This window comes from Vanessa atalanta, chromosome 18 (genome assembly GCF_905147765.1).
Source record: "Vanessa atalanta chromosome 18, ilVanAtal1.2, whole genome shotgun sequence".
Classification (NCBI taxonomy): Eukaryota; Metazoa; Arthropoda; class Insecta; order Lepidoptera; family Nymphalidae; genus Vanessa; species Vanessa atalanta.
This window is the reverse complement of record NC_061888.1, coordinates 3,237,863-3,255,630: the sequence shown is the minus strand read 5'-3', so window position 1 is coordinate 3,255,630 and position 17,768 is coordinate 3,237,863. Positions and strand designations below refer to the sequence as shown.

Here is a 17,768-nt window from a genome sequence, read left to right as displayed (position 1 = left end):
TGGACATTATTGGAAGTGAAGTTTTTCTACCCAATAACTGTCTATAATTCTAAATACAAAAACATTCTTTGAATTTCGCGTTATTTGTGTTTTAGTCAATCAGATATGCTTTGTTTTACACCAAAGAATAATATAACATTTTGGGATGTTATATTATAAGTACCAAAGTGTATTCATACCATTATTTGTTGGTTCCTTTTTCAAGTCTTAGCAACTCATCCGAGCATTGTGAAATTTGCCATACATTTTGTTAGGGGTATAAAAAATAATTTGAATTGAATTTAAATAACACTAATACCAAACAAGCCCCTTTCAAACGCTGATGAAGTTGGAGGCGGAAACATGTACTAAAGTAAAAAAGTATGAGAACTTGTAAAAATATGTGTTATATATAGGAAATAGGACAATACATTGACCTTATAAGAATAGTATTCATGCGGAATATTGCGGATGAATTCATGAATATATTTGATGGATGTCATTTTCTTGAAAATTTACTAAGTATCTAAAATTGTTTCCAAAGATCTAAGATTTATGAATAACACTAATAACAAAAGCCTTTTAAACGCGGATGAAGTTGGGGGGCAGAAACAAGTACTGAAGTAAAAAATTGTGTACACAGTACGATCTTATCGTTTAAATAACGCCAATCTTCAGGTAGACACCTTGAAGTTGAATAAAACAGTGAGAAGGAGTATTTTTATTATAAATACCTATATTTTTAATTTTACGACTATGGCTCGGTTAAAGAGTTTGAAGAATACCACTTATCTTATTTTATTCGTTTTCATATTATATTCAAAACAATTACTTTCTGATCTCGGAGAAACGATGCAAAACATTTGGTAAAAGATTTCACACCTATTTTCTACACCGATGACTCAGCTGCTTCCGTCCAAAAAAATCCAAATAATGATATTAAAAATGGAAAAAGTGCCCGCGTTTTTTTCTATTCTGCATAGTCAGGATTGGCACAGGAAATGATTTGAAAATATCCATTGAATAAATATTTTGTAATTTGTAACACTTATAGAAATTCTGCAAATCATAAGCGAATGTTAAATAAAAAAAAGAAAAAAAAAATACAATGACTTATCAAACTAAAGACTCGGTCAGAACAACACGTTATGACTTATCATCATAGCATCAAATGACTAATGTTATGGGTATCATTTCATTCATCAACAAATGAATATATATTTCTTTAAATTTAAACATTTAAAACTAAATTGGTAATGATCCATTGGATAGAAGACCGCAGATTTAAACCCGTGAGGTGAAGAAAACTATCAACTCAATTCAATACGTTATTAAAGAGGCTGCAAGCACTTTGATTTTACAAAATTGTATTAAATTTCAAAGTTATCACTGATTCAGAATGGAACCCAAAGGAATCACCAAAAGTCAGTAGTCACCCTTTTCTGATAACAAGTAATATGGTTATTATTAAATACAACAATTGAATTATGGCTTATTCCGCGTGGAAATCAACGAAATCTAACTCACACACTCTTTTATCGTCTGTATTATATTATATCGAATTCGCCTTATTGATCACACTTTTCTTAACATATTATTTTAATTAAATAATTGGCAAAGCTGATTTACAATAAAAGTATTATAATATTATAATTGTAAATATACTCCAATGAGACATCTCGAATAACAGCATGATCGATAACCCTAAATCCTCTGTTTGTCTGGATACGATGCTCTGGGTAAACTTTTATACAAAGCTGTAGTTGTTCTGACTGAATATTCAGTCATTACGTCTCCACAGCGGTAAGGAAAGTTCCTTGCATTAAAATATAATACAGATCCAATAATATCCTAGCGGGTCTCCCGCGAAACTTTGCTTTTATTTATAAGATTTTGAAGGGATTTCGCAACGTATGACAGGTTTTGTTTCGATTTCATTTCATTATAAACTGCAAGTCACTCGTCGACATTTGGCGCCAAAGTGATGATTAAATGTTTTTTTAATTTTAGTTTTTTTACGTTTTTCTTTTGATTTCTTATGCAGCTGTAGCACCGCTCTCTAACCGGCCAGTTATATTTTTCCGCAATCTAAAATTAATTATTTGTTAAATCGTAATAATTTAGTAAATATTAATCAAGAATCCTCTTTGTTTTTCTGCACATCTACGGCTGGATCTCTTCAAATTGAGACCATAATCGATTTTTTATGTGCAATTATTGTGACATAATCAAAACTTACGCTACCGCCCATTGACAATGGCGTGGTAAGAAATATTAACCATTCCTTACATCACCAATGCGCCACCAACCTTAAGAACTAAGATGTTACATCCCTTGTGCCTGTAGTTACACTGGCTCACTCACCCTTCAAACCGGAACACAACAATACTAAGTACTGCTGTTTGGCGGTAGAATATCGGATGAGTGGGTGGTACCTACCCAGACGGGCTTACGCCAAGTGGTACGTATAAATAACAAAATATACTACCACGTCTAATATTCCATTTCACAGTCTTGTTATTTACGAAGCGATTATTTAATCCCATTTCCATTCAATGGGTTTATTGTTTACGATTACATTTATCGTTTTAAGGAACTTGCTTCAATTATCTATTCGTTGAGTTCGAACTAAATAAATTTAAACATTAAAATAATTTTAGCTAAAGAGTAATGCGCCATTATTTAAACAACGTTAAATAAAGTTTCGGATAAATTTTCACCAACTAGCCGATATATTTTGTATTATATAATTTTAGACGTTTATTTTTAGACTTAGTTTCACACTACCTTATAACCCTTGTTTCTTATGATAAATTGATTCGTTGGTCCAGTAGCTTATAAAACAGCAGATCTCGATGTTGAGTTTTGTCAAAAAATAGCTACTGAGTACTGAAATTTGGAAATTAAGAGCGTTTACGCTTACATGCTACGGTAAAGTATACATCACCGTTGCCCCTGAACTTGATGTAACTGTCGGATTGGAGGATATCAAGTTTTCTGATGGCAGTTTTATCGTCATTAATATTCCGTACTTCCTAAAGCTGTCGGATTGAGGCCCGTTGCACCCAAGACGAACCGTCTATTTAAACTCATAAAATGGCGGCCGGACGTGCGTATTCACATATGCACCAACCCGCTACTTTTAATTTTCGTTCAGTCTTCGTACAAGATGGACGACAACGACATCCCAGTGTTGTGTTGGTATTGAAGAACACCTAAAAGAAAACATTTATTGCAGACTATTTTTCGAGAAATATTTGCAGCAGGAACTTTGAAACATTCATGAGTGAATTAAGGAAGAATGAAACAAAGTGTATTAACAAATTCCGTTAAAAAAAATCCGACTAAATTAAAACGTTGACCTTTATCATAAGCAATGTCAAATGACCGTCTTAAAATAAAGATTGAATAGACGCTTAGATGTAATGCGGGTGATTTAAATTGAAATAAGTGCCTTCCACAGTGAAATATGTATTATAACGAGAACAAAGTTTAAAGCGTAACATTTTGAAATCACGTCGTAATTAACTTATGAAAATTAATATTTAAATTACGTCAATAGTCATACACAATTAGGTGTATATTTAAATGCTTATTTTTTAATGTAGTTAGTGATAATATTGGTTTGTAGCCCGTGACAGGATACGGCATGACGTTATCGAGTACTCACCATCGCTGCTAAATACTTCGTTGCTATATATTATAATAAAAATAAAAATATATTATTGGTTTTCTTTAAATATAAATTCTTCATTACCATCAATTTCGGACTTTCCGAGAATACAACTCGTTTTTTTTTTTTTTTTTAATTTAATCATGTCAAAGATCTTCAAATAAAAATTCAAATATAAAATAAAACTAATTATTTCAACGTGATTGAAAAAACGATATTTTTCGCTATCGATAGAAATTTCGACTACAATTAATCCTTTAAAAATAAAAAGTATTCAGATTCACGGTATCGTAACAGTTTCATACGTTGCAAGAACAATACGACAAAATACAACACGTAACTGTCATACCGAGTTAACACAGGGCGCATTGAATTCTCACAATATGTTTCCCAGTTATCCGATTAAATAAATACCGACATGATTCATTTGTTATATTGAAATGAAAATAGTATGAAATTCCTTTTAATTCTCAGCGATTTATATTTAATGCAATTTTAATTTAATTGAAAACTACAGCGCTAAACGTACTAAGCAGAAGTATTGAAATAACTTATTAACTCAGACCTACTAGCAATTCGGAAAAGTTATACTGATACTGGCGAAAGAAACTCAGGGGTTTTTTTGGTTTGACAGTTTAACAGTTATTCGTTGTCACGTGCGTTGCGAAAATGTGTAATCAGTTAAAGACGGCTAGTGTGATGTTTCTGCTATACTACAAACACTATCCTGACTCCTGGCTCATATTTCTAGAAGATATAGGTATGTATCCATTTTGATCGCAAAATCCTTTACACGCATTGTATATAATTACAAACACAAATTGAACCTTTTGTGTGTCAATTTTCAGGATTACTTCCCAATCCATCGAACATGCACAAAGAACGAAAAGAGAAACAAGAATTCGATTGTACAGCCTTTCAATCAACTTGACGATTGAGAGACGTACGAAGGCTTTGTAAATTTATCATTATCACCTTTACGTTTCGTTATGTTTACGTTACGTTTCGTTCAATTATCAGTAATAAAGGAACAAATTAAAGTAATTTATTTGTTTTTAATACAAATGCGATGATCATAACGGGTTTATACAGTTCGATATTAACTGAACAAAATTTGACCATTAACAAGAAAATAAAAATGTATCATAATTAAATTAATTTATGAGACAAATTGAAATAAAACTAGTTTTTAACGGATTTAATCGCGTATATTAATTATTTTAACATCCCGACGTTTCGAGCACTTTGCAGTGTTCGTGGTCACGGGCAGACTCGGATCGGTGGTCGGGATGTTAAAATAATTAATATACGCGATTAAATCCGTTAAAAACTAGTTTTATTTCAATGTGTAATAATCGCGAAAATCTAAGACAACATTTATGAGACAAATATAATATATTATAAACATAATATACAATTATATAAGAGTAAGCAATTTTTCCAGACAACTATGCCAATTTAATATGACTTTGTTGGAAATTCTCTTACATTACATATTAGACGAGAAAGTCGAGTAAAGAATGAAGAATCAGGTAAAAGCGATTTGTTACACGAGGTAAAACAATCTCTTAAAAGATACGTTATTTATATAAAAGAAAACTATCAACTAAACTTCAAAAGATTTCCCTCGAGGGTAGTATTAGTCACAGGTGCGCTTGTAAATTTAAAAAAAAAGAACTAAATCCCTTAAAACACCATTAAAGTGGGAATTCAAAGCATTTATGACACAAACGAATTACATTCGGCAAGCAAACGAAGCGCCGCGATAATGGCAGAAACCATTCTGACGGAATTGCGTCGCCCTTTGCATTTATAGCACCGAAAATGAAAGATCGAGTGAAAAACGTAATGGAAGGTAGCGTTGAAGCTTCAAAGACTGATTGCTTGAAAAGATGAAATGCTCTAAAATTACATAGACCGGTAACCGGCTCTTGATTCCCCACAATCGCAAAGGACTGCGATACAGATAAATTCGAAAATCAGCCTCGCTTCTCTCATCTCATTTATAAAATCGGATGTAAATGTATCGGAGGGCAAAATCGCAGTGGATTTGAATCTACGTCCAAGGTCGCTTTCTCGTTATCTATGGAATGATAAAATATTTAAAAGAAATGGTAAAATATATATATTAAGTAAACATTTAAAATCTCTAGCACCTAAAACAATTAAAAAAAACGAACTTAGTTGATTAACATAGACAAATATAGTGAATTATATGTAAACACACCATGGATATAATACTCAAACATATTCAAGTTTTTAATTTTTTTTTTTTATGGCATTAGTTGGCGGACGAGCATATGGGCCACCTGATAGTAAGTGATCACCACCGCCCATAGACAAAGACGCTGTAAGAAATATTAACCATTCCTTACATCACCTATGCGCCACCAACCTTGGGAACTAAGATGTTATGTCCCTTGTGCCTGTGATTACACTGGCTCACTCACCCTTCTAACCGGAACACAACAATACAGTGTACTGTTATTTGGCGGTAGAATATCTGATGAGTGGGTGGTACCTACCCAGACGGGCTTGCACAAAGCCCTACCACCAAGCAAATAATTAAATATATACCGATAGAACTTTCGTTGCTGATTCGTTAGATAAAACATTCGTTGTTACTTGTTTCTTAGTTTTGTATTAAATTGGTTTTACCAATTGTGTCAATCTATATTTGGTGTGGTATCTGTGATTGTGAGACAGCAATTTATTGTAGAAACACACAGCTAAACTATTAATACTGAAGCCAAATAATATTGAATCTTGATAGAATGGTACCGCATTTAAAGACGCATTTTGCTAATTTCGCATAACTTATATTTATTTGGAAAACGAACAATTAAATTAATAAATCTTTGAAATTATGGTTTTAATAATAGACAAAAAGCAATTAAGTTACCAATTAAGCAAACACTTATAACGATTAACAATAAGAATATTCATTGTAATTGATATAAAAGAAGACAAAATAAAACAATCTTATGTTTTATTTTGCTTAGACCGTTCAACAAAAACGATTCCATAGTTACGGTTATTTTAACCTTAAAATGCCTTATTTTTAAAAATGTATATTTAATCGTGTCAAATATCAAAATTTTCACAATTTTCATTGTGTTTTGCATGCACGATAAATAAATTTTATTTCAAATATTTTTGTCATAATTAGATTTTCAAATTGGTACAACAAAAATGTATTTATCTTACTCATAAATTTTGAAAGAACTATACTAAGCTATTAAGACTTTTTTGTAAAAATATATAAATTTTAATTATAACATTCGATTCAACCACTTTTTTAGCATAAATATGATCAAATACATATTTTAGAATAATAATGTACCTAATGATAAATACCACTAGTACCTAGTATAGTATGTTTTAACTTTTAGCGGTGAAACCGCGACGGGAAAAGTTTTTGTGTTATATAAAATTGTGTTATTCTTTAGGACGAAATCGGAGTTAGAAAACATAAAAATAAAAACCAACTTTTTACTATTATGATATATTTAAACTTTTTAATAATTTTATGGTTGAATTCCACGTGGAATATCTTTTACAATTATAAAAATTAAAAAAAAAAACAACACATGAATTCCACAAAGAATATTTTTTTCTTGATAAACTTGCAAAGGTAAAAAAGACATTACATTACTGGTAAGCATTTTAAAAGAACTTATTTACAATATAGCCGAGATAAAAAGATATTCAGCAGTGAGACACTACCTTAAATAACTAGTGGCTGATCTTGTCTCTGCCATTTAATTAAGCCCTAGGGGTAGATTCTGCACGAAAAATATCAACGGAGACAGCTTGTGTTTTTAGTGAGAAATGAAGTTTTACTTTAGAAATTTTAATGTTGAATGCAGTCTATATTAAACTGGTTATCTTTAATATTTATACTATGACTGTATTAACATTAATTTAATTTAATTAAATGTTGGACAACATCACATACATTACTCTGATCCTAATGTATATAGCTAAAGCACTAGTGTTATGGAAAATCAGAAGAAACGACGGTACCACAAGCACCCAGACCCAAGACAACATAGAAAAGTAATGAACTTTTTCTACATTGACTCGGCCGCGAATCGAACCTGGGACCTCGGAGTGGCGTACCCATGAAAATCGGTGTACACACTACTCGACCACGGAGATCGTCAAGTCTGTACCCGATTGGAATGTAGTTGCTATATATTATGAATTGAAATACATTAATGCTTGAGAATTTTTACTTGACGTAGGGTTTTGTGCAAGCCCGTAGATACCACCCTGAGTAGCCACTTATATAGCGGCAGAATATACCCATATTCTACCGCCAAACAACAGTACTCAGTATTGTTGTGGTCCGGTTTGAAAATCGAGTGAGCCTGTGTAACTTACACGCACAAGGGACATAGCATCTTAGTTCCCAAGGTTGGTGGAGCATTGACGATGTAAGGAATAGATAACCTTTTGTCTATGTGCGGTGGTGACCAATCACCATCAGGTGGCTCGTCGTGAGACAAACTACAATAATGGATTATTAGGTGTAACTCGGAATACAAAATTAATATATTTTTGTAAGAAAAACATTTCATTCATATGAATGAAAAAAAGGTATAAGTGTTTTATACGTTGCTATTTTTATTCCAATAAACATATATACGAGTACATTCGCCAACCGATCTCATCCTATCAAATATCTCATCCTATTTCTACAACTATTAGTATTACTAGTCGTAAATAGCAACATATACTATATAAAAGATTTAAATTAATAATATATATGTTAATAATAGAGCAAATCTGTATGTTTTGGTCCTTTTTTTTAGATATATTGGTGACCTTCAAATCCTATATATAATGTTCTTTATATGTTATTATTTTGGCAGCGTTTTCGTTTCGAAAGCGCCTGGACTGACAATTTTCATTCCAACTACGAATCATATCTCAAACGCTATATCTCTAAATTATGTAACATACTATATTTTTATTTCTTATTTTAACATATAGTTAGGCGAACAGGCAATTGAGCCATCGCCCTGCGCTACCAACCTTGGGAACTGTAGTGCGTGTCACACTGGTCCACTTAACTTTCAAGCTGGAAAATAACAATACTAACTATTTCTGTTTCGCTGCAGAATATCTGATCAGTGGGAGTACAAAAACAAAGTAATTATATAGAGAACGACCCTCCCAAAAACAATAAACTAAAAAAAAACGTATGGTGAAGCCTGCTGCGTGAAGCCGAACAAACATAACTTATACTTTTTATACTATAAGTATGACTGCATACGATTTGTCACCACTGCGGGGCGGCCCAAGACACTGCCCAGCACACGCTGGAGGCGTGTACCGTGTGGACCGCGGAGAGGCAGGTCTTGGTCCAGGAAATCGGGTGAAATCTCTCCCTGCTAGTCTCTATAAGTAATAAAAAATCCAACGTTTTGAATATTAATTCCTTGGATGGATGGAAAAAATGTTAATCATTTTTCAAATTCCAAATATCAAAATCTATTGACATCGCACTATACCAAAATAGCTCTAATAATAAAGAATATTCGGTGGATTTCTGTTTATCGTATCCGATGGAATGTTCCATCGGGTACACAGCTAATTATAGAATAAAAATTTTTTTAATTACAAAAGACGCGAATAAAAACGACCGATTAAGCCCGACATTAAAACACAAACGATTTAATAAAAACAGATTATTAATACCTCCATGAACAATATAATTACGCGGGACGTAATGATAAGAATCTACAATACCGTTAAAGTTGTCCAACCCAAGCCAACCGGCGGGCTACATTTACCACTAAACTCGATCAGCCGTAAAAGTGGGCTTGATAAAAGAAATTATTTTTCCTTGCTTTTATTAGAGGGATCTTGGCCCTTTGCAACTGAGTCCTTTCTAAATAGCGGCCAATCCAATACCAGATCGAAAACAAATTTTATAAATAGAAAAAAAAACTTGTTAATACGTGACATTTTTTTTTATGTAATAGTTAGGAGGGCTGGCAAATGGGCCACCTGATGTTAAATGGTCACCATCACCTAAAGACATTGGCGCTGTTAGAATTATTAACCAGCACAATTTCAATGCGCCACCACCCTTGGATAGTAAGATGTCATGTTCCTTGTGCTTGCATTTACACTAACTCACTCAACCTTCAAACCGGAACACAACAATACCAATGAGTGGGTGGTACCTACCCAGACGTGCTTGCACAAAACCCTACCACCAAAAGAAGTGACATTATTTGAGCTATACCCACAACCCTGAAGTTTAAATCAATATTGCGTAAACCATCTTAGTCATTATTAAAAATGATTATGTTGGTAAAGATAGAAATTACACGTTTTTCGAACGAAATTCTTTAACGCGGCTTACAGTTGAGTGAACTGGCAGAAATCGTGACGTAAGCAGGCAAAAGCGTTATGCGGCCTCCGGCTCTTTCTATTTGACTAAGTCTCTTTCTATTTTATATTGTTATTGTCTTAAACCACACGCGACTTTTAATAATAAGTTTTATATTGTCGTTTAATTATTCTCAAACGTTGTTAATTAAATAAATTCCAACCGGATGTCATCATGAATCCTCGCTTTTATTTTCTTGACAGAATAGTTATTTTAATTTATATTCCTGATTTGATTGTTGATTTAACTGACTCCCTGTATTCTAGTGGCAAGCTTATAGGCGGTTGCAGATTCTACATAATCTGTGAAGACAATCTCAATTAGTACCTTATCGGAGATTGTAAATAGTGTCTATATCAGTTATACAAAGGTATAGCGACTTTATGTATAGCGTCTAATAAAACTATATCAGTAAACTCTATAATTATATTTAAGAATAAATACTACAATTATACGGAAACGCCATGCTTCTTTTAATAATGATATATTTGTTTTTATTTCCATTTAAAAAAAAAACCTATTTTCAAAATTCCTAAATAAATATCTCGTCTATAATTAAATTAATTCGAATCAAATTACAACATGAGAATTATTCAAATACAAGTCAGATAAAAGCAACAAAGCTATAAATAACGTATTTACTAAGTTAGAATATCATGTTACAATTCTTGAAATGACTTCTGAAGTTTTGTAATTAACTACGCTACGGCTGAATATGTTCACCCGTATATACTCGTTGTTCATGCTTACTCGTTTGTCATAATGATTATTTAACTTCTTGTTGTTTGTTAATTAAAAACATTTTACGACCAACTGTTGTCCCTTTACAGTAATAATCCTAGCTTATACAAATATACAGCCTTTGAAGATAATTTATTCTCTGGCAACACTATAAAAAATAGATGTTAAAAATGACCACTAATTTCAACGTTTATTCATATTTCGTGTATCGATTATATACTAATAAATCTTCATTAATTTAGTTCAAGACGTTATTTTTTTTAATATAGTATAAATTGATTTCTGAAATTACGACTCAACTAATGTTACGTGCATTAGCTTTATACCAGAGGATATAGCGCGTGTCGTGTAGTAAAACCTTTTTAGTGTATAATATTATTATATAAGTAGCGCTTCGCCGTTTACCCGCTTTTGAATTTAGAATATTGACGTGGCAAGCGGGAATTTCATATTCTTGTAGAATACAAATTTTTGACAACTTGATAATTTGACAGAGAGAACGAAACGAAAGAGTGTTTTTTATTTTTTTATTTTGGCTTTTATTTGTGCCAAGAGGGCACAGATTATTTCTCCAATGTCACGTGCGATAAAAAAAGAGTGTCGAATTCGCGTGGCCTGTAGTTTGGTACTGTTCGGTAGTTTTTAAACGTCAGTTACTTTTCACAGTTGGTAATCACTTTATCGACGTCTATTGTATATTATATTTGTCGTGGAAAACCAATCATTTTGATTAAAAGAAGCTTATTTGATTATTATAGTAGTGGGTAAACGCCGTGACGTCATGGAATGTTAAAGTCACGTGGACAGAGTCGTGTTGGAGATTATGCGGACTGGATAACGACACTTACGTTTGAGTAACTGATCAGCCCACACCTCCAAGGCGAAACTGTCGGTTTACCTATTTAAGAACCAAGTTGTAAATCCGTAATAAAACTTCTGTCGCTATACCACGTGTTATTTTAATTCATCGTGATGGACCCCGTACCACCGAACACAGAAAAGGACAATTCTATCGCTCAGCCATCGCTGGCACCGATATCAGAAGTGGGATCTGATTCCCACTGGCGCACTATGTTCGAGATCCAACAGAAAAATATGATGCAATTGATTGAGGCTATTCGAACACCAGTATCGACACCCAATATATCTCTGCCGGAGTTCAACCCAGAACAAGCAGATGCTGATCCACGTGCTTGGTGTGCAACGATTGACATCTGCGTTAATGAACGTCCTCTGGAAGGTGCATCGCTTATCATAGCTCTCAGTAAGGCACTGAAGGGCACCGCCTCGTCGTGGCTGTCACAAATCTCCCATGCGGGTATGACTTGGCAACACTTCCGTGACCTGTTTCTCGCACGTTACGATTCCACGGAAACACTTGCCGCGATGCTTATCGGTGTGAATAACGGCAAGCCGAAGGATGGTGAGTGTCTCGCAGCATATGCAAGCCGTGTGATGACCTCGCTGTTGACTAGGTGGAAGGATTTAAATCACGAGGAAATCGCTACGTCATATGTGTTGGCTCATATTGCCCAGTTCGATTCACGTCTGTATCGCTTAGCGTTTACAAGTGAAATTACCACACGTAACAAATTACTCCAAGAAGTGAAGGCAAGTGCAAGTTTGAAACGAAAATATGATCGGGTTAATGGTTCTGCCTTACGAATGGACGGATCGGATGTGAAACGTTTCAAGTCGCATAGTGCTAGTGCTACATTTAAGTGTCATAGTTGTGGTAAACCGGGACATAAAGCGGGAGACTGTCGTTCTAAAATCATTAGACCAACTGTGCCTTTCGGCAATAAGGGACAAGTGACATCGACGGTGACACCTGGTACCAGTAAACAAGTGATTTGTTTTCGTTGCGGTGTAAGCGGTCACATAGCCTCCAACTGTCATCGTGGCAACGCGGGCGCGGGCAGCTCGACCTTGGAGGGCCGAGCAGGCCATAGCAGCGGAGGCGGCGCTGTAGCGGAACGACGCGTGGATGTCTGTACGATGGCAGGTGTTTGTGGAACATTACAACAATCCGGTGAGTCGTACTATTTTTATTTTGATTCTGGTGCCGAATGCTCTCTCGTTAAACAAACTGTAAGCCGTAACTTCATAGGGGAACGTACATTCGCGATTATTCGTATACAGGCTATAGGTTATGCTAATGTAGATTGTACTGAACAAATTCTTTGTGACGTGTTGATTAGTGGTAGCCTCTTATCGATTTTATTTCATGTGTTACCCGACGATTATTTGAAATATGACGTAATGATTGGTCGAGAAATTTTAAAACAAGGGTTTACAATTAGTATGTCTGAGTCATCTCTTATTATCTCAAAGCCGAAATCTGTTGCTACCTGTATCTACGAACCGGAATCCATGTACAATCTTGATAATATCGATACAGATGTTCAGAATAAAGAACCCCTGTTGTCCTTGCTCAAAGAATTTTCCCACGCTTTTATTGATAGTTTACCCCGCACACGTGTAACATCTGGTGAACTTACAATTAGACTACAAGACCCGAATCGTACTGTTTATCGTAAGCCTTACAGGCTCAGTCCACACGAAAGGCAGATAGTGCGTTCTAAGGTTAGAGAGCTTATGGAAGCTAACATCATTCGCCCCAGTCGGTCTCCGTTCGCGAGTCCTATACTACTTGTGAAGAAGCGTGATGGTTCTGATCGTATGGTGGTAGACTATCGCGAACTGAACTCTAACACGGTACCAGATAGGTTCCCTTTGCCTCTCATTGCAGACCAAGTGGCTCGATTATCTGGAGCAAGCTTTTATACGTGCTTAGACTGCGCAAGTGGCTTTAATCAAATACCCATTAATGACCCTGATAGCATTGAGCGTACCGCTTTCATTACACCTGATGGGCAGTTTGAATACCTTGCAATGCCTTTTGGGTTACGAAACGCGCCTAGTGTTTTTCAAAGAGCAGTGTCTAATGCCTTGGGGGACCTGGTCTTCTCGTATGTAGTACTGTATCTTGATGATATCTTGATACCATCAGTGTCCGAGGATCAAGGCCTCTGTAGGCTACGTGAGGTGTTAGAGGCTTTAACTAAAGCCGGATTTTCTTTGAACATTTCGAAGTGTTCTTTTCTGAAGCGTCATGTTGAATTCCTGGGCTATGATATCACTGCAGGTGAGCTTAGACCAAACCCTAGAAAGATAGAAGCTCTGACTAAATTACCCCCCCCTCGGAATATTCATGAGCTACGACAATTTATTGGCCTTGCCTCATATTTTCGCAAGTTTATAAAAAGTTTTTCTCAAATTATGACACCATTGTTTTTGCTAGTCAGCAATAAGCAATTCACTTGGAAGCCCGAACACGAGCATATTAGACAACAAGTAATCACTGTCTTGACCACTAAACCAGTGTTGACTATTTTTAACCCAGACCTGCCCACTGAATTACATACCGACGCGAGTGCTATCGGGTATGGCGCCATCTTGTTCCAGAAGATGGATGGTCAGTTACTTGTAGTCGAGTACTATAGTAAGCGAACTACGAAAGCAGAGTCGAAGTACCACTCTTATGAGTTGGAGACTCTAGCTGTAGTAAACGCTGTGAAGCACTTTAGGCATTATTTACAGGGTAGGCATTTTGAAGTAGTTACTGACTGTAATTCGTTGAAGGCTTCACGAAATAAAGTCGATATAACACCACGGGTGCATCGTTGGTGGGCTTTTCTCCAAGGATTTGATTTTCAAATTAGTTATCGCGAGGGACGTCGTATGGCTCATGTCGATTTCCTTTCGCGAAATCCTTTACCATCTTCTGATTCCCCCAGTTTTTCAAAAGTCGAGCAAAAACGTGTAGATCTTGCAACCTTGTCAGATAACTGGTTGTTGGCAGAACAGCTGCGTGATCCAGAGATTCAGTCATTGGTAACAAAACTTAAAGAGGGTCAAGTCCCACTTGACATTGCTAAGACTTACGAGATGCGTTCAGGTATTTTGCACCGCAAAGTGCAAAGAAACAACCGCACCCGGTGTCTCCCAATAGTTCCTAGGGCCTTCCGTTGGTCGGTAATAAACCATGTCCACGAATCTCTTATGCACCTTGGTTGGGAGAAGACTCTTGAAAAGGTGTACGAACACTATTGGTTCGAGCACATGGCTAAGTATGTGCGTAAGTTTGTTGATGGGTGCATGACTTGTAAAGTCCCAAAATCCCATTCGGGTCGTGTGCAGGCTGAACTTCATCCAATCCCCAAGATTAGTGTCCCGTGGCACACAGTGCATGTAGATATAACAGGCAAGTTAAGTGGTAAAAACGATTCTAAAGAATACGTCATAGTTTTAATCGATGCCTTTACTAAGTTTGTTCTAATGTACCATACTCTACGTATTGATGCAGCTAGTGTGATTAAGGCTCTGAAGTCTAGTGTGTCCTTATTTGGTTCTCCAGCACGAATCATTGCTGATCAAGGTCGATGTTTTGCCAGCAAAGACTTTAAAGATTTTTGTGAGAAACATGGTATTTCTTTACACTTAATCGCTACGGGTTCTAGTCGTGCCAATGGCCAAGTTGAAAGGATTATGAGCACATTGAAAGGTATGCTGACTTCTGTAGAGGCTTCTGATAGGTCTTGGCAAGAAGCATTAGATGATGTCCAATTAGCTTTAAATTGTTCTGTTCATCGTGTAACTGGTGCTAGTCCCCTCGAGCTTATGATAGGGCGTGTAGCAAGGCCGTTAAATCTTTTAACTTATGATGGTACGGAACCGGAAGTAGACATTAACAAAACGAGAGAGCAAGCGGCTAGGAACATAGATAAGAGTGCGATTTACGATAAAATCAGATTTAATAAAAATAAGGCTAAAATTGTAAAGTTTGACATTGGTGACTTGGTCTTAATTCAAAACGAGGAGAGAAATCAAACTAAGTTAGATCCTAAATACAAGGGACCGTTTAAAGTCGTAGAATTGCTTGAAGGTGATCGCTATCTGTTAAAACAGTTATCTGGTAATAGAACCTATAAGTATGCTCACGATCGCTTACGAAAGATTCCTCTTACTGATGTACCTGCTGAGTTAGATTTGTTGGATGATAGTGATGAGGGAAGCACCACTAGTAAATAGAGCACATACCATGGCTATTGGTCGCACCACACGCACTAGTCTGTAGTCGTAACTGCAACTCACTCGGGTTGTTCAGGGCGCGATGGGCAGCTAGTGGTGTGGCGGGGACCCGGGTCTCATAGGAGACTATTGTTGTGTTGGTCATGTATTAACCTGGGACTCGTAGAGTCTAGATGAAGTGTTGGTCGTATCACATGAGGTGATGACGATATGGGTGACAATAGTTCTTGTCACTAGCTGCTGAGTCAGCCGGGCCATGAGCGTTGTATGTGATCTCAATATGTTAATGAGGTGTGTAATGATAAAACTTTTGTTTAATGACTGTTAGAGGAACCTCTCGTCTGCGAATGAACAAGATAAATTAGTAGTTTTTCTTTTTTTTTTTGTGATTAATTTTAACTGATGAATAGAGATGATAGATGAATGTAGCAATGTAATTTCACGTTACGGTCAGGTTGGCCGAGGTTTTAAGTTGCTTCAAAATAGATCATTTTGTTACAGATACACACGAGGACGTGTAACACGTCAGGCTGGCCGTGTCGTGGAAAACCAATCATTTTGATTAAAAGAAGCTTATTTGATTATTATAGTAGTGGGTAAACGCCGTGACGTCATGGAATGTTAAAGTCACGTGGACAGAGTCGTGTTGGAGATTATGCGGACTGGATAACGACACTTACGTTTGAGTAACTGATCAGCCCACACCTCCAAGGCGAAACTGTCGGTTTACCTATTTAAGAACCAAGTTGTAAATCCGTAATAAAACTTCTGTCGCTATACCACGTGTTATTTTAATTCATCGTGATGGACCCCGTACCACCGAACACAGAAAAGGACAATTCTATCGCTCAGCCATCGCTGGCACCGATATATTAATAACTAATATTAATTACTAAACATATTAATGCAAAACTTTGAAATGTATTAAGAAAGTAACATTACCAAAAATATTAATATTTGTGTTATCTTGCACATTTTCGATATCTATATCGCGGTCGGTATTTCGTAAGATAAATGAGTTCATTCGTATATTTTAATTACGATAACGATATAAATTATTCGTCTGATGACAGAAAAACACGTCACAGACAGTAAAAATACAGAAGTACATAATTAAAGTTCGACTATCTTGGACAATAACCTTTAAGCGGTAATTTTATATTTAAAACATTATACGTTACTCGTCTGAAACAAGCTTTAACTGTTTTATCATTTCAACGAAACATATTAATTAATTACATATTAATTAACTACAATTACAGCTTACACCTTTATTTATTAAATTCTCAAATACACAACGTCAACATTTTTTGACTCTGCCGGATAATCTTAACGCTTCAATCGGCCTGAAGGCCGTACCTCGGCTTAGGATGTGTGGAGGGAGGACATAGTGTGCTATAAACCTCGTCATACGCCTAAGCGTGGCAGATGGAAATGAACGAGGACCTACGCCCCAAGCTTAGCTTAGCTTAGTTAGCTTACTAAGCGTTCCCGTTGATGTAAAAACATCGAACGCTTAGAACGTCCTTAGAACATCGGGTGATCGTCAATTGTCACTATTCACATTATATAAGTACTAAAAAAAATGCTGACGATAACGTGATTCAAATTGTTGCAGTGCCGTTTAGTATTGAATTCATAAAATATACACATTAACATAAACTTTACACATTGACATTAATGCTAATAATATCATAACATCCATTTTAAATGTCAATTTATTTAAACTAATTTATGTTGATACAGTATTATTACTAATATTATACAAATGTTTTAGTTGCTCATAAACGTTATTATTTTAAGTCTAGGGTAATTGAATAATATCAATCTAACATTTACGTTCATAAAGTGAATTTAAAAGAGAATTATACACTG

General features: G+C 35.5%; 2 protein-coding genes across 3 annotated transcripts in view; both read left to right on the top strand.

The window, feature by feature from the left end:
• Nucleotides 1-17,768, top strand: part of LOC125070732 — a 526,502-nt gene that overhangs the window by 468,956 nt on the left and 39,778 nt on the right. The gene's annotated exons all lie outside the window — the stretch shown is intronic.
• On the top strand, nt 11,815-12,763 carry LOC125070733. The gene is made up of 2 exons (XM_047680678.1): nt 11,815-12,222; nt 12,674-12,763. Exons 1-2 carry the CDS (start codon nt 11,871-11,873, stop codon nt 12,682-12,684), a joined length of 363 nt encoding a protein of 120 aa, XP_047536634.1. The 5' UTR covers nt 11,815-11,870; the 3' UTR covers nt 12,685-12,763.